The sequence below is a fragment of the Chanodichthys erythropterus genome, chromosome 15 (assembly GCF_024489055.1).
Source record: "Chanodichthys erythropterus isolate Z2021 chromosome 15, ASM2448905v1, whole genome shotgun sequence".
Taxonomy (NCBI): domain Eukaryota; kingdom Metazoa; phylum Chordata; class Actinopteri; order Cypriniformes; family Xenocyprididae; genus Chanodichthys; species Chanodichthys erythropterus.
The window spans coordinates 15,330,523-15,355,845 of NC_090235.1; the positions used below are offsets into that span (position 1 = coordinate 15,330,523).

Here is a 25,323-nt window from a genome sequence, read left to right on the forward strand (position 1 = left end):
AAGGGAATTAAAATAAATTGGTAAGGAAGTCGGAGTTGTGTTAATATATTTAACATTTTGTTTATTATTTTATTAAAATAAATAATTATGAGAAATGCCCTTTTTTCCCACTTGAGCCCCTGCCCCCCAAAATGTCTGTGCACGTCACTGTATATATGTGTAAATATATATATATATATATATATATATATATATATATATATATATATATATATATATATATATATATATATTTAAAAAAAGAATGTTAGAATTACATTAGGTTCCTTTGACAGGTAGGTTTAGTGTAGGGAAGGACGATAGCAAATTGAGTCAACATTTAGTCTCATATAAAAGATTTTGTCCCTTTGACCCCACAAAGTCAAAGATTACGTACACTAATCATTACCAAATCATTGAATTCAGGTGTTCCAATCACTTCCATGAACACAGGTGTATAAAATCAAGCACCTAGGCATGCAGACTGCTTCTACAAACATTTGTGAAAGAATGGGTCGCTCTCATGAGCTCAGTGTCACACTTCTCTGTCTGGCAATCTGATGGACGAGTCTGGGTTTGGTACTTGCTTGACTGCATTGTGCCAAGTGTAAAGTTTGGTAGAGGGGGATTATGGTGTGGGGTTGTTTTTCAGGGGTTGGGCTTGACCCTTAGTTCCAGTGAAAGGAACTCTTAATGCTTCAGCATACCAAGACATTTTGGACAATTTCGTGCTCCCAACTTTGTGGGAACAGTTTGGGGATGGACCCTTCCTATTCCAACATGACTGCGCACCAGTACACAAAGCAAGGTCCATAAAGACATGGATGAGCGAGTTTGGTGTGGAGGAACTTGACTGGCCTGTCAAAGACAGTCAGATTCACTGTTCCATCAGGAAGTTTCTCCAGTTCACAGCCAATTATTCTCTGAAGAACATGAAGCTCTACAATCACAGAACAACACTCATGACAAACTTATATATTCGTAGATGAATGCAGTTTCATAACATGTCTGATTATTGATAGGCTAAGAGAAAGGCATTAAAGCATTAATCTCACCAGAACACTGTGAGTTTGTGCAGTTTGTCATGTGATCTTGATCTGATGTATGAACCAGTCTCTAGAATCAGGTGGATCTGCAGGTGTTTTTGTCCAGTCAAAAACAGTCCGACCGTCTCTGACCCAGACTCTTTCTTCATTATTGAAGTGTTTGACCTGTCTGCTATTAGCAACAACCACAGCACTGAACTCTGGGAATGTGTCTGCTTTTGTCAGGGCTGTAAACATGCAGTGGAGGTACATGTGGCAGGAAGCGTGCGCTTCCTGCCACATGTAAAACGATAGGCACCAAAACTGCTGCTGCTTCTGATTGCTTTTAGAGGGAAAAACTGCACATAATTCTGATCTAGGATCAGTTAATATTAGCATATTGGCGAAACATGGCAAACGATCCAGTGCGTATCTGTGTTTGTGCTCTGACGAACGACAATGCTTTACAACGTATTCTTGCAGTGTTGAGCATTGTAGCTAATCACGAAATAATCTGTTGATTTCTGGAACGAATTATAATGAGGGAATATTTGCCAGCGTCTACAACTCAAAATCCACTCACCGCTCAAAACCAGTTTTTGTTCAGTGCTAACTTAAACACCTCTGACTGGTCATTGCGTTCCAGAAATCAACAGATTTTGGTTAACAAACAATTATGTAAATTGTTATGTAATTATGCAGTTTAATTTATTGTTACAGAACTTCTTGAGATCGCAATAAAATAAGATGAGCGAGCACCTTTTGCGCACTATCTGCAAAATCTCGCGTGCGTAATCTGTTAAAATTAACAGTGGTTTACTTTATTAACAAATAATAATTTATCAGCAGTGTTTATGTTGGGATATGTAGATTGTGCTGTGAAAAGTAAGTTAAAGCTATTTCGAGGAAATCTATTTAAATATGTTTTTAAATGGGAATCGCACCTCCTTACCCTGGAGTTGGTTCACCCTCCGCCTATGATCAAAAAAAAAATCATATATAACGCATTATTACATAAAACGGAACTTGAAACATAATTAGGCCGTATTTATTAATGACTATCACTCGGAGATCTGCCGCCTTCAACTATTTTAATGGTGAGTACACTCAAAAGTCTTTGTTACACTTAAATATGCTACAGATGTAAGCTAGCCTATTTATTGCTATTTTGGTATCGTTTTTATTATTGTGTTGTTCGAGGAATTGAAAAGCTTTTGTGCCTCGTGTTTGCAAAGTATTGCCATAATGCAAAGGGGTTTCGTTTTTGGTGTTTTTGTGGTAATATAGAACTTTATTTCATTATAGAAGTCTATTTCATTAATAATAAATACGGGACATTATCATTTTGGCGAACGTCTGTTACTCAGATCATAAAAATGTGTGCCCCCCCTATGGAAACCGAATGCCCCCCCATTCTATATGTTCTGGCGATGGCCCTGTATCCTCTTTTGTGTCCTTGTCCTTAAACATTCGTTTTTTGGGGTCGACAGCTTATAAAAACTTATTTCTGGGTTTTTTTAGCTTGTTAGTTGTGCATTGTCACACAGCAGCTTTTAGGCATTGTTCTGTTTTTTGTAATAAGTCAGAAAAGACAAGAAGGCATCCTCACGCAATACAAAGTCAATGGAGACAGTTGGATTGCTTTCCCCCGGTGGGCGTGGTTTTCAGATTATAATAAATGCGCTCTGTCTCTATGCTTGATCTGTTCTGTTGCGATCTGCGTCTCCTGCCGATGACGTGTTTCGCGACTCCACCCCACGTCAAACCAGTGCCGTAAAGAGAACCGCACAGAAAAGTGCAGCGCAAAGGAAAACCGGTATGAGCGCACACTTGACTGAAACGCAGAATAAAATGAGAGTTGCAAATGATTTAGTAGGTTTGAGCATGAAAAATATGTGGCAAAGATAAAATAGGATTACAGCTGTCATTGATTTTTGTAATTGATTATATTTTTATTTTGCACTACTTTATTTTATTTTACAATTTATTATTTTTGTTTGCAAAACATATTTTTTTCCGCTCAATACTTTATTTTTCCTTTGCAATTCTTTATTTTTATTTGCAAAAAAATATTTTATTGCTAAATTCTTTTTTTTTTTTTTAAACTTTATTTTTGTGCAAAACTTTAAGGCATTAATTTGACTCCATACATGTGGAGAGTGTTTTAATGACAATTTGATGAAGTGGATCATCTTTTGTTTGCAAAAACACCCAAATCACACAGTAAAACTGAAGACTGTGACTCTCAGTGGGGCCCTGCAGGGGCCGTCGGCTCTCAAACATTCAGAATAACACACTCACACTATCATTTACTGCTGCTGTGATCTGTTATTGACATGACAAACTCAATCTGCATGATGGAGAGAAAGAATCACGGCCAATGGAAATCAAAATCATTTAGTGCTCTCATGTTGTATGAACTAATGAGATGTTTTTATTTTTACATGAATCTCCTGCAGTTGTTGGTGTTTTACTCAAGGTCACAGTGCATGTACTTATGTGTATAAGTGCAATCTCTTAAACAGAAATCATCATTCTGAGCTCTTAACTAAAGTCACACAAGTGCCAAAAAAAAAAAAAAACAAACCTCTGAATAAAAGGTGTTATTCATTTAAAGCATGAATCATTTCAATAAGATTCCTGTGTCCATGCATCTACTGTAAAATGAACTCATCTGTGTCATGTGACCTGCTGATCCTCATGTCATCTCAACTACAAACATTTTTACCCTGTCAAACTATACAGCAGTCATCTACCCGTCTGTCTCCTATCAACTGCATTGCATTATGTCTTACCAAGCTCCTGGACAACAATATGTAGTTCAACTGTAGGGCCAAACATAATAAATGAGCTATACGTTTTAGAAATTTTATTTAAAAAAATACATATATATACATAATGACATTTGATACATTATTTATACACATTAAACACATTCACTCTATAAAAAAATTATGAGCCTTTTGCAGCTTGTAAGAAACACATGAAATGCAACCATGAACAGAATTGGACCTGAGGAGGAGGTGATTTATCACAAAGTGCACATTTCATTCAAGTAACAATGCTAAAATCGCTAAAGTGACAGGGTTCTTAGAGGTGATGAGTGTAATTTTTGGATGTTAAATACCTTGTATCTTAATTTGCAACTAGAAGTCATTGGTGGTTTGACTAACTGAATAGTCTAACACGTGAAACGTAATAATATCCAGTCAGAAAGCGAGCTGACAGAAGACTGAAGCATAACAAACGCAGTCACGGCGCAGCACAAAATTAAATGGATTTGGACAGCAGAGATGGAGGATCAGCTTGTCCATTTGTGGCAACAGCACGAGTGTTTAGAAAAACACACCAAAATCATTCCAAACACTATCAACGCAATTTCTTCCTGCCTATTGTCCCTCATGTTTATTCTGAAGTCTTGAGAGATTTTGCGAGATTTCCAGGGTTCATAGTCGGGACTCTGGTTGAAAATCGGTTTGGTGTACTTTCTTTGTCACATAATAGGAGAAAAATGGTTAAATCTAGGATTTTTTTTGTCCTGATGTTTGTGGTCTCTCACACTTTTCAAAAATCTTTTAGTGTGTACCCAGCATTAGTGGTGTAGAAATTACACACTTCACCTTTAAGAACACAACCAGCAACACAAGGAAGAGTAAATTCACTTTGTCATTTTACAGTAGCCCAGCCAACATAGCATGGTGGGGCCCAGATGGGTGTCACCTGGGCAGCCTAACTGGGGCCCAGACATTTTTGTCCACGGTTTCCATGGAGGCCCCACATGGGTTAGCCCAGATGAACTGAACACTGCTCAGTGTGCACACTACAGGCTGTTAAATGAAACACAGAAACATGCTGGAGTTAATGAGATAATTAGGTGATAACGAGCAGAATCACTGAAGGACAGAGAAACAACAAGAACTACAACTTCAGCCAGAGCCTTCGATGAAATCAACTGAAGATAAAAGACATTAAATCACTGAAGATCTGATTAAACATCTCCACAAACAGCTTTACCAGCTTCACTTATTACTAACCAGACTGACTTTATTTCTGACATTCATCTACAAAAGTTGTTATTGAGAATTACCAGAGGTTTAGATGTTGATGATTTGTTGAAAATACGTTTGGTTTGAGGTCACCGTGATCGAGGTCAGCGCTTACTTCAGTTAGGCAGTTTGACTCTTAACTATAACTTTTAATTTTTTCTCTGGCTGTTCATTATGGCAAAAAAAACAAGAGACAATGTGGTTGGCTGTTAAATGATAAAAATATAGTCATCATTTAGTGGCTTAAATCACTGATCTAATGACCGACCTTTTTAGGAGCAAAATGTGATTAACTTTGTGCTGGACCTCCTCTAGAATTACAACACTAAAAATGTTTTAATCAGAAAATTTGAAAAACACGTTGTTCACTAAACACTTCAAACCTCCTGCAAGAATCACTTACACAGACATCAAGAATCAGCGTATGATTCTCAACAATGGTGACATGCTTCATGCTGCAATGCATTCTGGGAGCCATGGATGAGTTTTGTATGAGGCACCCAGAATAAAGTCAGTCTGGTTAGTGATAAGAGAAGCTGGTAATGCTGTTTGTGGAGATGTTTAATCAGATCTTCAGAGATTTAATGTCTTTTATCTTCAGTTGATTTCATCGAAGGCTCTGGCTGAAGTCGTAGTTCTTGTTGTTTCTCTGTCCTTCGGTGTTTCTACTCATTATCACCTAATTATCTCATTAACTCCAGCATGTTTCTGTGTTTCATTTAACAGCCTGTAGTGTGCACACTGAGCAGTGTTCAGTTCATCTGGGCTAACCCATGTGGGGCCTCCATGGAAACCATGGACAATTGTCTGGGCTCCAGTTAGGCTGCCCAGGTGACACCCATCTGGGCCCCACCATGCTATGTTGGCTGGGAGTCAGTGCAGTCAGAAGCATTTTAAACTCGGAGAGGCTTCACATATCCTTCATCATGTCCATTTGCCTGAAACAACAACAGAGAATTTTGTTACGGAACATGATAAACAGAAGTGAGCTGAAACGCAAGAATACCGTCTCTTCTGAATGAACCACAATGACATTCATTGCATTTCTAAACTGCCCATAAAGCAAAACTTTATATTTAACTCTAAATTTCATATTTCATCACATCAAAAGCATCACTAAACACTGGACTGTGGGTTTATATCAGCATAGTTTACTACAGGATTGTGTTTTTCAAATCTCTCTGCACAATGAAAGATAATGAATGTAATATGGAGATACCTGTTCCTTTTGAGATGGTGATTAATTGCCAGTTACTCTCCATCATCTCTCCAGTCATCGGTCTTTTGAATTCGACCAGCTAAAGCAGATTATACACAAACTTGAGTATGCAGATACCATGTTCTCATAACTGTAGAAATCAGTACATGTTAATGTCACTAAATCTTATGATAATGTCTCAATCTTTTAGCTGGAGAATAAATTTTAAACATTTCACTTTAGACTTTTCCTGCTGATGTCTCAAACTTTGTGTTTATCAAATAAATAATAATAAAATAAATAATAAAATAAATCTTAATAATAAAAACAATCCAATCTCTACTGCTTCACTTATTTTTATCTTCATACAGCACATATAATGTCAAACTGACCAGCTGATATATTTTCAAATATAAAGGCTTTAAAAAAAAAGGATATTTATTAAGACATTTAAAGCAACAGTGTTTAATATTTAGAACTCACCTTGTTTTCTTTTGTAGATGATGTAACCAATCACAGCGAGAACTAGAACTAGAACCGCTGCTGCTCCTGTTATAAAAATCCACGTATAATCCATTTCACAGTCAGAACATTCTCCATCTGCAGAATTTAAAAAAATGCATTTAAACTCTTAAACTTTAGTTTAACCGTAATTATTTGTAACAAGTAATATTAACTAGTATTATTGAAGTTCCATTTGTTATTGATGCAAAAACACGGTTGGTGTATAAAAACCATATTTACTCGAGAATGAATTTATAATGATTTTTACCCCATTTTACTGAAACTGGTTCAGTCAGACTGCTGTGATTGAGCAGACAATCATAAGATCCTTCATGGTTTCTGTTGATCTTCACACTGATTCTCATCTGAAAGGTTTCATCATCGTTTGGTCTGATTCCTGAAGATGTTTGATCCTCAAGGATGTTTCTGTTCAATCTAATGTTCATCTGAACATCTCTGGGGTAGAAACCAGTGGCCAGACACGTCAGGTTCAGCTTACTGTGATCAGGAGTTTTCCTCACAAACATGTGAACTTCTGGTGGACCTGGAGCAGAAAATAATAATGTACAGAAATTAACAAATGAATATCAAGAATTCAGTGGCTCCCATGTGAAAAGAGTAGTATTCTTTAAGATTTCGTATTATTATTTATATTTACAAAACACACACAATTGCATCTAATAATATTGTAGAGAAACCTGCATATGGACAAAACCCTGGACTGAATGATATCGCATGCATCCAATATAAAATGACACAATTTAGACCAAAGTACTGTAAAATTTTGACAATTTCAAATTCTAAGATCTGTTTTGTCAATTTCAGACAAATACACACAATGACACACAGAAAGACCAGGGACAATTAAACTGATCTGATCAGAACTTACTCTTTTTAGTGTTATTAAACGCTGAGATCCAGTCAATGCAGGTCTTGAGGAAATACTTGATGATCTGGTTTCGTCCCGTTTGATGATCCCATTCCTCTTTAGTTTCTTTGGCTTTGGGGTTTTTATCAATCCACTTCATAGTGTCAGAATTAAAGGATATAAAATCCTCTCCATCAAATCCATATTCATCAAAGACAGTCAGATTCACTGTTCCATCAGGAAGTTTCTCCAGTTCACAGCCAATTATTCTCTGAAGAACATGAAGCTCTACAATCACAGAACAACACTCATGACAAACTTACAGTGAATATAATGTCTGATAATGAATGAGAGTAAATCATGAATCTCACCAGAACACTGTGAGTTTGTGCAGTTTGTCAGAGTCCTGATCTGATGAATGAACCAGTCTCTAGGATCAGGTGGATCTTTAGGAGGTTCAGTCCAGTCATCTTCAGTCAGAATCCAGACTCTTTCTTCATTATTGTAGTGTTTGATCCGTCTGTCATCATAAACACCCTCAGCACTGAACTCTGGGGATGTTGTGGAAATGGCTGTAAACTTGTAGTGCAGATAATGTCCTTCTGAGGAAGATAATATAACAAACATATGTTCTTAAACATTCCTAAATCAATTACGCTTCAGCCACAATGCATGTGGTCAGGTAAACACATTAACCCATTTAGCTTTAATGGAGTTTGGTCAACAGTCCAAACTGTATTTGTCCATTTTACAAATCCGCGGTAGACCTAAAGTGCTTTACAGAAGCGCTTGCACCGACTAGTCGACTTTAATCCTCTGCCATGATGGTTTAAGCTTGATGTTAAATAATTGCTGGTCCTATAGAGGGCGCAACAGTACAAGAAATCTTTGAAGTTCACAATGAGTTTCCAAAATGACAAATGGAATAACAATACATGTGAAGTACAGTACTAAACTAAACTGTAACACACACACACACACACACATTCAGTATAGCTTGTAGACTCATGCATCACGCTCAGGCCGCGCACAAATCATTCAGAAGCGCAGAAATGTATTGTCAACACTAGGCTATTATGTGATTTCTCAGTAAAACAGCTTAAAAACTTAAGCGTTCTAACATATATATCTTAGTAAATAAAACCCACAGCTTCAAAAAACAAATTATAAATACAATTATCATATATTATTCTTATATTTTAAATAATTCAAAAATGTATTTTCTATGTCTGAGATGGGTTCAAGTGTACTACAAGTGGTGACTTATGTTTTTAGTCTGCGCCCCAGAATGCTTCCCTCCTCTGTCCATTTTGGACATGTGGCTGTCCGTAACAGAACAACGGGTCATGTATGTCGAAATGGTAAGGAGTTGATATCAGTTAATAATGCCAGATGCTTTTCTGCGCCCCTCCCGGCCTATGCTATTCTGGACCAGATGTGGGTAACAAATACATTTACTTAGTTACATTTACTTGAACATTATTATTATTTATTTATTTATTTATTTTTTTTTAGAAAATTTTCTCTTTTTAGAGTAGATTTAAATGTGGCTACTTTTACTTTAACTTGAGTAGGCCTACATTTCTAATGAAAAATATGTAGGTACTTTTACTTCGCTGCGCTGGCCGTCGTTCCTCTCGTTACTGTAATGCAATACTATGTTAAGAAACGCGTAGCCTAGTTTATTCCAGGCGAGTCTCTTTTTTGCTTGAACGAAGCCCCATTCACAAAAGCATTACTCTTTTGAGTCGAATCTATTCAAAGAATTGATCAAGCAAGTTGGCAAAACTGTCTAAATTGGTTCGCGAATCAGTTTGTTTGTTTTGTTCAGTTCCTGCTCGCACTGAATCGTCTGAAGCGGTTTCTCACTCTGAGCGTTGGAGGAAGTGACAGTGGACCTACAGTCAATTAAAAACAAATCTGCAAATACGGACTATTGTTTGCCAGTGATGAAGATCCTATTAGTTGAACTGCGTATCCTGTCTGTGAACAATCCCGCAGAGCCGTTTCTAGGCATAGGCAAACTAGGCGGTCGCCTAGGGCGCAAACAGCTGGGGGGCGCCAGTGAGAGCCCCCTCCCCAGTCCCCACCAAGAGATTTATATATATATATAAACACTAATAAAAAAAATAAAATAAAAATATCATTACTATTATTATTTCGTACTTTTGCCATTTCTGCATCATGATTACTTGCATATTATCTGAGTGACAAGTCTCCCTGGTGATAGTGACCGCTGCTGTTAGGAAGTGAATAGAGAAACGAGATGTTGAAGGCGGCAGGGAACGTCGTCATTCGTGCTTACCTGGATTAAATGTTTTAGTTTCATCATCATGAAAAGATCAAAGCCATTAGGGGCTCACTATCATAAAAACAGAGGAGGAGGAAAAAGAAAGCGAAATATAGGCTACAGGTATGTTACTAATTAGTATTGGTTAATTGTTCTGTTGATATCGATTTCATTTGATTTCAATTCATACAGCCATAACCTACATTTTACAACCAAACAGATTATTACACGCCATGATAGTAGATGTGGCTACTGGCATCTGTAACACAATGTTTCTTGAGCAGCAAATCATCATATTAGAATGATTTCTGTAGGATCATGTGACACTGAAGACTGGAGTAATGATGCTGAAAATTCAGCTTTGATCACAGAAATAAATTACTTTGCAAAAAATATTTAAACAGAAAAACAGTTATTTTAAATTGTAATAATATTTCACAATATTAATGTTTTTACTGTATTTTTAATTAAATAAATGCAGCCTTGGTAAGCAGATGAAAAACATTAAATATCATTTAAAAACATTAAAAATCGTACTGATCCCAATCATTTGAACGTTAGTAGCCTATCTATCTATCTATTTATTGAGTAGTTTTTCATTGGATACTTTTTTACTCTTACTCGAGTAAATATTAAGATTACTTCGTTTCAGCAACTATAATTTCGACTTGTAGGCTACTTGAGTAGTTTTTGGATACTCTACCCACCTCTGTTCTGCACCACTCCCACCCGAACTTTTTCTGCGCCACTGCCCTTCACCCAAACCTTTTCTGCCTTTCATCTGTACATTGTGTGCAGTGCACCACTGCCTCACCGGCCTAATGTGAGCCCCACTGCCTTATGCACTTCATCCGCCACTTCTGAACTTGAAGTTTAGAAGGCAGTGGTGCTCCCAGCAGGCGGATGAAGTGCGGAAGGCAGTGATGTTCACAACATGCAGGTGAAGTTCAGAAATGGCGGGTGAACTTGCACTACTTGAACATGCACTTCACCCGCCTGTTGTGAGCCCCACTGCCTTCTAAACGTAAAGTTCAGAAGTGGCGGATGAAGTGCAGAAGGCAGTGGGGCTCACAACATGCGGGTGAAGTTCAGAAGTGGCGGGCGAAGTGCATAAGGCAGTGGGGCTCACAACAGGCGGGTGAAGTGCATGTTAAAATAATGCAAGTTCATCCGCCACTTCTGCACTTCACCCGGTCACAGAATATGATGGTTACAGAATTTGGTGTAAGCAACACAAGTCACAAGATGGAAGACATGTCACGGATAGAGGAAGCATGAATTTTAGTTGGAAGTTGTACCTCTAACGGAAGATCGAGCTTATATGCCTGTATATATGCGTTTTCTCTAAAAACATTTGTAGAACTAACTGCATCTCTGTTTCGGATCAGATGTAGGCTAAAAGAAATGAATGCTTACCTTGATGAGGATCGCTTAGACAAGAGTGAAACATAAACCAAATCAATACTACATATATAAAGAAAATGTTTGTAAATGAGATCGCGTGAAACATGTTTCCGTTTATATTTCAGACGCGCGTTCAAGATAGGCTACATTAAGATTCGGTAGGCGATAACTTTAGACGCGGGCGATCAGGCGGGCGATAACTTTAGATTAGGTAGGCAACATAGTCTCATTCTGTAATGCGCATGCTCTGCATTCTGGTAGTTGAAGTCGTCCTGCCCTAGCCTACAAAGAAGAGAAGAGAAACATCATAAAAATAAAAATGCAATTAGGGTAGGGTAAATGGCTGATAATCAAATTACAGTTAATCTGATACTTTAGATAGATATTTAAATTATTATTATTATCATAATTAGATATCTTTGCAACAAACACAAGAGAACAGCATTATTTCTGGCATCTGTAACCCAAATATCATTGCATGTCCAGATAAATTAAATTATGTTTTATTAACGTAGTTCTGGAGGAACAAGTCAAATAAGCTACTCAATCATTATGTCATCTCAACCAGCTGTCAACAATCTGTAATCAACATATCTACCCAATCAGCATGAGTTCAGGCCTGTATATAATCACAGTCAAACTCACCCAAGGATCCTCGACAGTTTCCAGAATCCCTCCACTACCCCGTCTCCTCACACTCTTTGGGTTACTTCATATAACCTAATATTCCGTGTACTGGCCGATTTATGAGCTTGGAGCTCTCTCCCGGGACAGCACGCCAAATACATTTACCAATTAATTTACCGGACTTATTTGTAAATGTGAACTTGTGAATTATTAATTTTGGCCCTGATCTTAATTTAGTTGGCAGGGTTTTAGACTTCTTAACAGAAAGAACTCAGTGATAGTAAACAGCAGTCTCTTAGCTCCTCTGATAACATTCACTGCAGGTTCTCCGCAAGGTTACGCCATCGTCTCCTTTATTGTACATTTTATAACAACAGATATTTTAAAACTACTTTTCAGTGCCACTACACTTCACCTATACCTTGTCAGTGCCACTGCCTTTCACCCGTACATTGTGAGCACCACTATGGGATTAAATTCCCACCAATAGTATTGTGGTCACAGATCAAAAAATAAGCGTGAATCAAAAATTTAAAAACACATGTAAAAAATATATATAGCACAAACTTAAAAAATAATGCAAAATGATCAGAATAGCAAAGAATGTGATGGCACAGGTGGCACTGTGACCAAATTAATGTGGTATGGTCAGAGTGAGGTGACACTAGTGATCGCTGATCGCAGTGTCAGAGAGTTTGAGAATATTTGCACATCATTTTTTACACATAAAGACATGCTATTAGAGTTTTAAAATCAAACATTTTAAAAGAGATCAACATGTCACAGTTGTTTAAACCAATAAGCATAAAGCTGTGACATTTACTTGAGTATTTATTTATTTATTTTTTTAAATGTGGGTACTTTTACTTTCTACAGGGTCTACAGATGAATCGTCTGAAGCGGTTTCTCACTCGGAGCGTTGGATGAAGTGGCAGTGGACCTACAGTCCACATGATGCTGAAAATTCAGCTTTGATCACAGGAATAATTATTCAGGAATAAATTCACAGGATCACAGGAATAAATTACTTTGCAAAAAATATTTAAACAGAAAAGGTTATTTTAAATGGTAATAATATTTCACAATATTAATGTTTTTACTGTATTTTTAATTGAATAAATGCAGCCTTGGTGAGCAGATGAAAAACATTAAACAAATAATCAGATAGTAAATAGTATGCGTAGTAGTATGCGTATTTGGCGTGCTGTCCGAGGAGAGGGCTCCGAGCTTCACCTATTTTGGCCCGAACCCAAAGTACTCCCCGTATTCTGATTAGGAAAGTAACTAGGCAAGTGTGAGGAGACGGGGTGGTGGAGGGATGCTGTAAAACTGTCGAGGAATATGGGCGAGTCGATATGAGTCTACATATACATATATATATATATATATATATATATTAGGGGTGTGACAAGATCTCGTGTCACGAGATCTCGCGAGACTAAAATGTGACGAGATTTCTCGTCGAGGCGGAAAGTAGTCTCGTGATATTGCCATGACAGAGTGTTAGGATAATTAGGAAAGAATATGCCACCGCTACGTTTACATTACGCCTCCACTGTCGTTTTGCTTTGTATTTAAATAAAAAAACATTTAATCCAGTTGGATAACGGTTGCCGCCGCTTCATATTCACAGAGTTACGCGCGATCGCTAAAAGTGAAAGTAAACGCGAGCGCGCATTCAAACGCGATTCCAATACCCCGCATTTTGAAAGCGGCTCCCTGACGAATACAGATATCTCTCAATATGAAACCTATTTTAGGCTGGGCAGTGTAGTTGTAACCATCTCTTAGCTCTGTATCAAAGAAAAAAATGGTCTTATTTCAACGTGATCTCATGAGAATACGTGTGTATTTTTACGTGAGGTGTGGTTCTACCACACGTACATTTACTAACGTTTTCATACACACAAAAACGTACAACATTGACGTATTTATAGCACTAAAGCGTACAAATACTTACGTATTAGCAGCTTAAAAAACGTAAAACATCTAACGTAAAGTGTGAATGTATATGAATTACCATGTATTAATATTAAAATCGTGGCTTTAATGATTCAAATATGTTGTGTTCAATTGTCATTAACGTTACATAATGTTAAAGAGACTACACTTTGAAACCTTAAAATGAATAACATTTCTATAATCGTTTTGTAATATTTTGCTGTGAGATTTTTTTCCTATGCAGTGACTGACAATACAACCATAAGATACACCAAAGCACAACATAAATTAACAAATCACACCCATTTCATTTGTTTGCTGTACTCCATATCTTTAGAATCCATATGTTTGCGAGGAACAGATTCAAATTCAGCCCTTTATCTGTCGATCTTCACCTTCATTCTCAGCAACAGCGACCGTCACAGTCAAAGCCCGCGCACGTTATGATTCAAATTTAAAAAATAGCGCCAGTGCGCCTGCGCCACCCTCGAGAAGCATTACGACATGATTTACGGCACTGATATCGAACGCTCATTGGTTCTCACCTGCTTCGTCGCAGATTGCGATATGCCGTGTTTCAGTGGATTGACATTTGAAATGAGTGCGCGCCTTCACGGAGAGAAGACAGATTCATAATTTCACGGATTAATAAATTATATTCTGCTCTGTACCCTATAAAAACTATTACGTTACAGCCAGAGAGGACTGCGACTGGAACTCATCATCATTTTAACTTTTGGTACCACTTTTGACATATTTGCAAAAAATAAATGATTGTGATTAACGTTACGCTTGTTTGTCTGTTTTTCATTTATTAACAGTATGTAGTTTTAAGAAATTGTTATGGGTAGGTTTAGGGGTAGGTGTAGGATAAGTGGCTCAAAATATCGTTTTAATGTCATATTTTTACTAAAATTGTCATTTTCCTACACATTTCTGTCCATTATGATTTATTCTTTTAACATTATGTATAAAATGGGTAGGTTTAGGTTTGGGGTGGGGTTTAGGGATATTACATTCATCTAAAAATGTTAAAAAGGGAACATTTATATATATTTTATACATATATTTTTATGACATGAAAGATTCGTAAATATTTTACGTTTTATTCGCAGTAAAAAACGTCAGTATTTGTACGTTTTAGCACCATTCAAAACGTACAAATATGTACGTTTTGTGTCTTTTAAAGTTACGTATTAATAACTACGTATTAACAATGAGACCAGGCTGCTTATTTGCACTTTGAATATTGAGAGAGTGCGATTATAGTTGCACTTTTGAAATGTGTTACCATAAAAATGAATAACAGTTTTCTCTTAATCTTATTAAGCACAAACAATAAGGTTTCATTTGTTAACATTATTAATGCACTGTGAACTATCATGAACTAACAATGAATGACTATTTTTATTAACTAACATAAAGATTAATAAATACTGTAGCAAATATATTGCTCATTGTTAGTTGATGTTGGTTAATACATTAATGTTAATAAATGAGACCTTATTGTAAAGTGTTACCATTTTTATTTATACTGTTTTTATTTCTATGATCAGTTTGTGGAAAGGAGTTCAGTTAGGAGGTCTAAAGTTGTAGAAGCTCAAATCATGTACAGCAAGGCCTGAAGAGACTGAAATCATACAGAAGAGAAGTCAGTCAGTTGAGTTAGTGGCAAAACCTTTTACAGTGCTTGAGTATTGTTGTCTTTTACTGCATATTATAATTCATACTCAGAAAGTAGAACTGAAATGATATTCATTACAAGATGATTAGTTAAAACATTTCAAATACACCTGCAGAATATTTTTCTAGTCATGTATTTCGCCATTGAGGATATAGTGTGTAGGAAAAATAGTGTGTAAAAATCTTGTCTCGTCTCGTGAGATACCCGTCTCGTCACACCCCTAATAAATAAATATATATATATATATATATATATATATATATATATATATATATATATATATATATATATATATGCTTTCACTCATGTTAATTGGGTAGATATGTTGATTACTGATTGTTAACAGCTGGCTGCAATGACGTGATGATTAGTCAGATTATTTGAACGTTGCTCCTCCCGAATTTTGTTAATAAAACATAATTTAAAAACATCAAAAATCGTACTGATCCTAATCATTTGAACGTTAGTAGCCTATCTATCTATCTATATATCTATCTATCTTTCTATCTATGTGTCTGTCTGTCTGTCTGTTGAGTAGTGTTTTCATTGGATACTTTTTTTGCACTTCACCCGCCACTTCAGCACTTCACCCGCATGTTGTGAGCATCATTGCCTTCTGCACTTCACCCGCCATTTCAGCACTTCACTCGCATGTTGTGAGCATCATTGCCTTCTGCACTTCAGCCGCCACTTCAGCACTTCACTCGCATGTTGTGAGCATCATTGCCTTCTGCACTTCACCCGCCATTTCAGCACTTCACTCGCATGTTGTGAGCATCACTGCCTTCTGCACTTCAGCCGCCACTTCAGCACTTCACTCGCATGTTGTGAGCATCATTGCCTTCTGCACTTCACCCGCCATTTCAGCACTTCACTCGCATGTTGTGAGCATCATTGCCTTCTGCACTTCACCCGCCATTTCAGCACTTCACTCGCATGTTGTGAGCATCATTGCCTTCTGCACTTCACCCGCCACTTCAGCACTTCACTTGCATGTTGTGAGCATCATTGCCTTCTGCACTTCACCCGCCACTTCAGCACTTCACTTGCATGTTGTGAGCATCATTGCCTTCTGCACTTCACCCGCCATTTCAGCACTTCACCCGCATGTTGTGAGCATCATTGCCTTCTGCACTTCAGCCGCCATTTCAGCACTTCACTCGCATGTTGTGAGCATCATTGCCTTCTGCACTTCACCCGCCATTTCAGCACTTCTCCCGCATGTTGTGAGCATCACTGCCTTCTGAACTTCAGCCGCCACTTCAGCACTTCACCCGCATGTTGTGAGCATCACTGCCTTCTGAACTTCAGCCGCCACTTCAGCACTTCACCCGCATGTTGTGAGCATCACTGCCTTCTGAACTTCACCCGCCACTTCAGCACTTCTCCCGCATGTTGTGAGCATCATTGCCTTCTGCACTTCACCCGCCATTTCAGCACTTCTCCCGCATGTTGTGAGCATCACTGCCTTCTGAACTTCAGCCGCCACTTCAGCACTTCACCCGCATGTTGTGAGCATCACTGCCTTCTGAACTTCAGCCGCCACTTCAGCACTTCACCCGCATGTTGTGAGCATCACTGCCTTCTGAACTTCACCCGCCACTTCAGCACTTCTCCCGCATGTTGTGAGCATCACTGCCTTCTGAACTTCACCCGCGACTTCTGCACTTCACCCGCCTAATATGAGCACCTTTCACCCCAACCTTTTCTGCACTACTCCCGGTCACAGAATATGATGGTCACAGAATTTGGTGTAACCAACACAAGTCACAAGATAGAAGACATGTCACGGATATAGGAAGCATGAATTTGAGTTGGAAATTGTGCTTCTAACGGAAGATCGAGCTTATATGCCTCTATATATGCGTTTACTGTTTAAACATTTGTAGAACTAACTGCGTCTCTGTTTCAGATCAGATGTAAAAGAAATGAATGCTTACCTTGATGAGGATCGCTTAGACAAGAAGCAGGGGCGGATCTACCGGGGTGGCACGGAAGCTTTGCCACCCCAAAATGATCACAGAATAAAAATATAAATGTAAGCAGTGTTTCAAGTACTGCTTTTCAGGAGCGGCGCTTCAATATGATAACCTAAAAAATAGCGTAACGCAAAGTAAAGGCAAGAAAACACGTCTTTCAATAAACTGTGCGTGATGGTTGCACGCACACGCAAAGCGCCCAGTGTGATTCATTAACAAATGACTCTTATGAACCGGTTCTTTGAGAATCAAAAACAGCGCAGCCAAGTTCACTTACGATTTTACTTACGAGCTGAAAGAATACTGGTGTTTTAAACTTACACAGTACCAGTAGGCTACTTTAGATGAGGGAAATTTCACGTTGTACACCCTCAATGTTGTGATTGTGAACTTTCTTTGTAGCCATTTGTTATATGTATCCTACTGTATTTTTTGCAGAGCTCAGAAATTATTGCCTAGGGATATAGTCTTGTGTCAGAACACCAATACACTGCTATAGTACTGTATATACTGTAATGAAATTTAGCCAAATGTGATGCCAGGGTGCTGAATTTACTTACTGCAATTGCAGTTTGTTGAGAACATTGTTTTCCTTGCTTTTATTACTCTGTACTTTCTGCTCTCTTACATTTTCTGCTCATATTTTATTATTTTGTGCACTTGTACTGTTTTTCTCTTTGCTCTTCTTTCTACATTTTGCTCTTGCGTTTTCAAATGATGCAGTTGGAGTTTCATGTAAATTAGTCTGGGCTTAAGTGTCACCATTGGTCCACTAGTTCTAGACTGACAGTTCTTCCTCTAGCCAATCAATCGAAGAGAGGGAAATTACATCACTTCAGTGCGACTCATGGCTACTGACGCTCACACTCACAGGGGAAGATAACCGTCACAGCTGGCAATTTCCGAGCTGGGATTCACTCTCGTGCGCTGTGTTGCTGAAAAACTGGATGTAATTTAAGTTCTGTTGCTTTTATATGAAAATAAATATAATGAACAATACACCTAAAGTACTTATTATTTCCATTCGAAGGATGTGTGTGTCAATCATTTTTACTTTCATTATAGGCATGTTTTTATGTATATTTTTTATAAATGACAACAGTCACATAACCCATCGCAGATCGCAGTGTCAGAAAGTTTGAGAATATTTGAAGAGTTCATTTGCAAAAACCGATAAACGCCATTTTTAAAAAAAATGAACTAAGTGCTGTGCATTATTCTCCATATATAGCACGTTCTGTACCCTAAATCCATTTTGTCAGAAGAGCCGGTTTTGCCCACTTTCAGGCATCGCAAGTTCACGTTTTACAGCAGAAGCCGACAAGCGCCCTTGTTTGTGTACAGACAGAAACCGATAAGTCCGTTTTAGCGAATCAGCGCGCAGTATTCAGGTCAGGTGACAAGGCTTCTACCCAGCTAACACACGACGTAACAGTTACGTAATGTATTCGTACTTTTTGGTAATTTCATGACTTACTAACTGACAACGTAACTACGACGTCGCATGCCAGTAATTTCATTACCTTCAGATTACCATCTCACAACGTCGTCAGTACGACCCCCTAACGTTATACGATTACCAAGGACGTTCCAGATACGTACTCTATTCGTAATATATTGGTAATTCCATGACTTACTAGTAACGTAACTACAACGTTGTATGCCCGTAATATTATTACCATCAAATTACCATATCACAACGTTGTCAGTACGATCTCCTAACGTTATAAGAAAACCAAGGACGTTCCAGATACGTACTCTATTCGTAATATAATGGTCATTCCATGACTTACTGGCAACGTTACAGCAACGTCATGTGCTGGTAATTTCATTACCATCATTTACGCGTTCTTTATATGTTATTATTACCAGAATTTGCCATTTAAACTGTGTAATTAAACGTCAGACACAAGACTGAAATGTCCCCTAAGAAAAAAAAATGTTTCTTTTCACCAAGTCAGAATATGGATGATTGCTTTTTATATATAGTGACGTGACATACAGCGCGCGCCTCCACAAATGGAGTGCGCGCAGCGCGCACAGTATGTTGACAAGAGAGTAAAGTTAATTTTTCTGAGAGAAGAATTTATTTTTCCGAGGTGACAACGAATAAATGGCTTTTATAAAAATGTATAAAGTTAACTTTGGAAAGACGCAAAACCTTTTTTTATTGTTATGTTTACGTTAGTGCTGGTGGCCGTTAGAGTTGCCATGGCAACCGGGAAAACATTCAAGCTGCTGGAGAGGACGGCGTCGACGTTTCTCCGTGTTTCTCGTCAGTTTTATAGCAATAAGTTCAACAACTGCGTCAGATTGGTTAAGTAACATTACCCACAGTCTACCTTAACACTCTGAGGTCTGACGGTATCGCCGGCGATACCACCGTGGTTTTTTTCTTATCAGTGTGAAAGAGACTCAAAATACTCCGTCAATGTTGCACATACAATTAAGAGTTATACACCATTTTAATCTGTGGAATATCTTCTTTCATTTGTGTACACTCAGAGTAAAAACAGAATTTTGTGCTTTTTGTAAAATAAAGAAAACTAACATGATGCGTGATTTCTCCTCTCCCTCTGAACGAACTCCAATCTGATAGTTCTCAGAAAATGAACTGTAACTTAGTGAATACTAATGACAAAAAAATTACACTTATGTCTAAAAAAACGTTAAGATGTCAGGTTTTAAATCATGTAAGTCAAATCGAAAACAAACCTTCTTTGTTAATGTAATCTGTATGAAAAGAGAGCCATGTCAGAAGTCTGTGATTCAGCTCATTATCTGCTAATGCGGCCACGCCCACGGAGCCAGCGCTATTCAGACGCTAATTCAGTCAATACATGCATTTATTATCTCAATCGTGTATTTATTGTCTTGAAAAGTGTTTATCTGGATGTAAAAGTCATGGTTAGCGATCTCTAGAAGACATGCAGTTACTTCCTGTTTACTTGTCTTCTACAGATGAAGTTTAGATGAGTTTTTGTTTCTTTAGCGCCCTCCTGCTGCTGTATGTATTGGAAACTCCATTCATGGAATAGCCTCTTCTTCTTTTAGATGAATTTGTGGACTAAAATGCACAGAGCGCCCTCCGACTTCAAGGATGAATTGAAAACACCAGCGCTCATAGTAATGACAGTGAATATTAAATAAAAATAACTCCTCTGTATAGAAAATTGACATAAGCATATGAGAATCCAATATTTCTCCAAATGTGCATGCTTTTAAACTAAAAGCCTATATTCAGACTCTTTGCATCACAGAAATACATTATATTTTAAAGTATAATATAAAACCATTACTTTATATTGTAATAATATTTTTCTGTATGTTTCATATATCATAATGAGCTTGAGACATCACAGAAGGTTTTTTTTCACAGCCTACCTGACTGAAATGCCTCATTAATATGCAAGTCATTTCAGCTCATTACTATCCAATTCTTTTGTCTTCTCAGGTGAGAATGGCCCATTTTCAGTGGTGATTCACGCCTCCTTGCATACTGTGTTTCTTGGCAAAAAGTGTCTTACAAAAACTAAATCAATATATTGTTAAATATGAAGGAGTAGGCAGCATAATTTTTACATAATTTTGAAGCAAAAACTCTAGTCTACAACCTCCAATACCCTAAAGTCTTATGAACACAGATTTATTATACTTTTTTTGGCCTTATTTCAGTGACTTAAGTTTTTTGTTTTTTCAACAACCACGCATAAATGTTATTCCTTCAAAAACACAAACATGTACATACATGTTCCTCACATATTATTGTAGCCTAGTTTGTGCTGAATACAGTGTAATGACACTTTTTCCATTAATATGTTTATGAACAACTGAAAAAAGCACAAATGTCAGGGCATGTCAAAAGTTCTCCAGGCCCCAAATCAGCCTCAGACTCCAGAGGGTTAAGTACTTTATGTTAATATTTTCACCTCTGTGATTGAACGTCTGAAATATATGTTGGCAAAATGGTACGCTAGCATAGCATATGTTTTTAATGATACTGAGTGCAAAACGTCTTGAATGCTTTTATTTTATGTTTCGCTGTAGGCGATATGTTTTTATTTAGTTTGGGTGTATTTCATTATTTTTATTTGGATTTTTGTTCATGTTCTGCATGTTTTTCTAAATAAATGAATTGAATTCATTTTGAGCTCTACATTCATTGTTCACAGCTGTTGGAATAGCCTTTAAATTAATTTGGGCAAATGAGGACATAAATTAGGTTAAACTACTGCATGTCCGCCCGTAGAAAAATAAATAAATATAAAAATTACCAACTGATTACCAATACACAACCAATGATACACAACGTTGCCACGACGTAGCAGTTACTAACTGGCAACGTCACAAAGTTACGTTGTGGCAACGTATCCGGGAATTTCACTTTTCCGGTTGAGACAACGTAACTAGTTACGTCGCCACGACGAAAGTTTGGTCACCAAATTACGTTGAAGTTACGTAACAGTCACGTATTTTGGTTAGCTGGGTAGTCACTTCAAAAAGACGCGCTAGCTGAGGAAAGTTTTATCAAAGCTCACTAAAAGTGATCGAGGATTTATGATTTCGACTCCTGTAAGTCCTTGTACACCATACACGACTTACATGCTGAAAAATTGGTTGTCCTTTTGCTTGTGTGTGTGTGTGTGTGTGTGTGCGCGCGCGCACGTGCGTGTGTGGATGAGTGTGTGTGTGTGTACTTGTGTGCCGATCTGTGTGTGTGTGTGTGTGTGTTTGAGAGAGAGAGAGAGAGAGCGTGTGTGTGTGTGTGTGTGTGTGTGTGTGCCGATCTGTTTGTGTGTGTGTGTGTGTGTGTGTGTGTGTGCGCGCGCGTGGGTGGGTGGGTGTGTGTGTGCGTTTGTGTGCACATGTGTGTTTGAGAGTGTTTTAAATGCAATTACTTGGGTTTTGTTTAACTATGAAACATGAAATGTGGAGTTATCTGCTTTTGCCAAAAAAAACGACTGTTGGAGTTATCTGCTTTTGCTACAAAACAAACTTTTAATATATATATAAAACATACTTTCAATGAATTTTATTTTTTTAATTTACCTGTATTTTTTAGAGTTATCATTTCTTAATCAAAACAGCCCAACTGCAGTTTGATTGTTATTACTTGAAATGCACAATAAAAAAAACATGATTTGTGAGAATTCATAAAAATGGAGTTATCTGTTTTTGCAAATAAACTCTTCATTTGCACATTATTTTTACACATAAAAACATGATATTAGAGTTTTAAAATCAAACATTTTAAAAGAGATCAATTTAATCCCATACACCACTGCTTTTCACCCGTACCTTTTCTGCATCACTCCCGCTCAATGCTTTTCGATGCTACGGTCACAGAATATGATGTCACAAGATGGAGGACATGTCATGGAAAGAGGAAGCATAAATCTGAGTTGGAAGTTGTTTTTACTTCTAACGGATAATCAAGCTTATATGACTGTATATGTGCATTTTATGTTCCTCCCTTACTATATTTCTTTTTGTAAATCACCAGAAGCTTAGATGAAAATGAACAAAGCATGAATAAAAAACATTTATTTCTATTCCAAGAAGCAATAAAGAAATCAAAACACACAATTTCATAAAACCCGTTCCACCCTGGATTCAAACACACTATCTTTGCGTAAGGTGTTCACCAGGAATCTGGTTCTACACATTGAGCTTCTTGAAGATGCACTTTCTTGAAGATGCACTTTTAGTGTGAGAAAGTATATACAAAAAAGCATTACTTAGCATGCTAACCAGATTAGCATGATAAGATAACTTAATGCTAATGAAGCTTATGGTTAACTTGATAGCTGAAGAGCCAAATGAGAAAAAATGACAACTGGTTAGCATGCTAAGCTAATTAGCACAAGACAACAAACACAAGCAAGGTCACATTCAGAGACGAATATCTCAGGAACAGTAGTGAATATCAAAAATCTGTTCAGCCATTTCTGTGCGGCTCGGTCCAAAGATCATCTGAGCTTATTTTGAACAAAATTGGATAAAATTTCTAGGAGGCGTAGCGAAAAAAAACAGAATTCAGTACTTTTCAAAATGGCTGCTACTGTAATGGGCGGAGACTTAATGTAAGATTTTGAATAGCATCAACATGAAGAGTCAAATCAGATGTACTAAATTTAATTTTTCTATGACAAAGGGCTCAAAAGTTACAACCTTTAGAATAGTTCATTATTGAACTGGTGGTGGCGCTAAAGAGTTTGTCCTAGATACTCCAAATTTGCTCAAATTACTCTTAATTATCATCACTTCAAGTGTGGCAAATTTGATAATTTTCCTACTTGCTACCATTTGGGAAGTAGAAGAAAAACGAATTTGAACATAAATTCACTGCATGTTGTATTTGACAGCTTCAGAGTTCAACATTTTTTAGGCCCAACACCTGGAACAGATGCAACTTATGCATCTTTTCCTGCCACAGTACCTCATGCCAGAACCCACAATGCAAAGCATTCAGGATCCGTGGTGTAACACGTTGCTAATCAGTCATGCACATTCAATGGTGTGCTGAGCAGAGGTTTCAGTGTGAGAAAGAGTTCACAAAAAAATTAACATGTGAACCAGATTAGTGTGCAAAGTTTCTTAATGGCAGCTAAATTTTGGTTAACCTGATAGCTGAAGAGCCACATTAGAAAGAATGGAAATTGGTTAGCATGCTAAGTGATTACTGTGCTAAGCTAACTAGCATAAGACAACAAACACAAGCATGGTCACATTCAGAGACTAATATCTCTGGATCGGTAGTGAATATCACAAATCTATTCAGTCATTTCTTTGTGGCTTGGTCCAAAGATAATCTGAGCCGATTTTTAACCAAATTTGAAAACATTTCTAGAAGGAGTATCGAAAAAACTGTTTTTCATTTACTTCAATATGGCGAACAGGTACATTTAAGGAAAATGACAAATGACACATCATCAGAATCAGCATAAGCCAGAGAATAAAATGACATAAAGCATACAAACATTGGATAATGTTTTCAAAAGTTATAAGCATTTTTGCAAAAATCGTTATGTCTGTGGAACAGACATAATGTAGGTGGCGCTGTGTTCAAACTTCTCAGGTACCTTCTGGTGTTGATACTTAACAATTTTGGTAAAGAAATGACAAATTGTTTAAAAGATGTTTCCTTTGTACATGTTTTGCAAGAAGTTGGTTAATAAAAAGTAAGTAAAAAAATATATAAATAAATAAAAGATGTTTAACCTAAAGATGAACATGTGGTTCATCAAATGTTCAGTATCCTTGGATTCGGCATGGCCCAAGGCAGTGGCGTGCAGTGGTGTTCTGAAATGAGGAGGCACATTTTTTTTTTATGAATGAATGTAAATTCATGTGCATTACTCTTAAAGTTGACACATCTTCCTTGTTAAATGAACATTACATTACAGTACATCAAAAAAGAAAAAAATAAACCAAATACAATTCTATTTTGTAATTTTACATTAACAATGTATTGTAATAAATGTTCTATTTATCAAAACCAAGTCAATCTTATCAAGTTAGTGTTTTAAGCATTTCTACATTCATTCCAAAATAATAACTAAAGGCAATAATAATTTAAACAATATATTTTATTTGTGTATTGCGGTATTTCTTTCATTTTGGATTATCAGTCATGCTCCGTAAACACCATCTGTCACAGACACGAATTGTATTTTTAATTTCACCAAGCTGATTGCACTAAAAACCCTGCAGTCATGTTTTCAGTCCATTTCAAGTTTGATTTTGACGTGACACGTGACGTGATCTGTTTACTTACT

General features: G+C 37.2%; 1 protein-coding gene and 1 pseudogene across 1 annotated transcript; both read right to left on the bottom strand.

Annotated features, from left to right (window-relative positions):
- Positions 1–5,867: 5,867 nt before the first annotated feature.
- LOC137037821 (RT1 class I histocompatibility antigen, AA alpha chain-like) lies at positions 5,868–11,580 on the bottom strand. Its single transcript, XM_067412128.1, has 7 exons — positions 11,327–11,580; positions 7,992–8,222; positions 7,642–7,908; positions 7,021–7,296; positions 6,732–6,848; positions 6,270–6,348; positions 5,868–5,988 (listed from the first exon to the last, which is right to left on the bottom strand). Exons 1-6 carry the CDS (start codon positions 11,418–11,420, stop codon positions 6,302–6,304), a joined length of 1,032 nt encoding a protein of 343 aa, XP_067268229.1. The 5' UTR covers positions 11,421–11,580; the 3' UTR covers positions 5,868–5,988; positions 6,270–6,301.
- Positions 11,500–25,323, bottom strand: part of LOC137037156 (zinc-alpha-2-glycoprotein-like) — an 84,944-nt pseudogene continuing 71,120 nt past the window's right edge.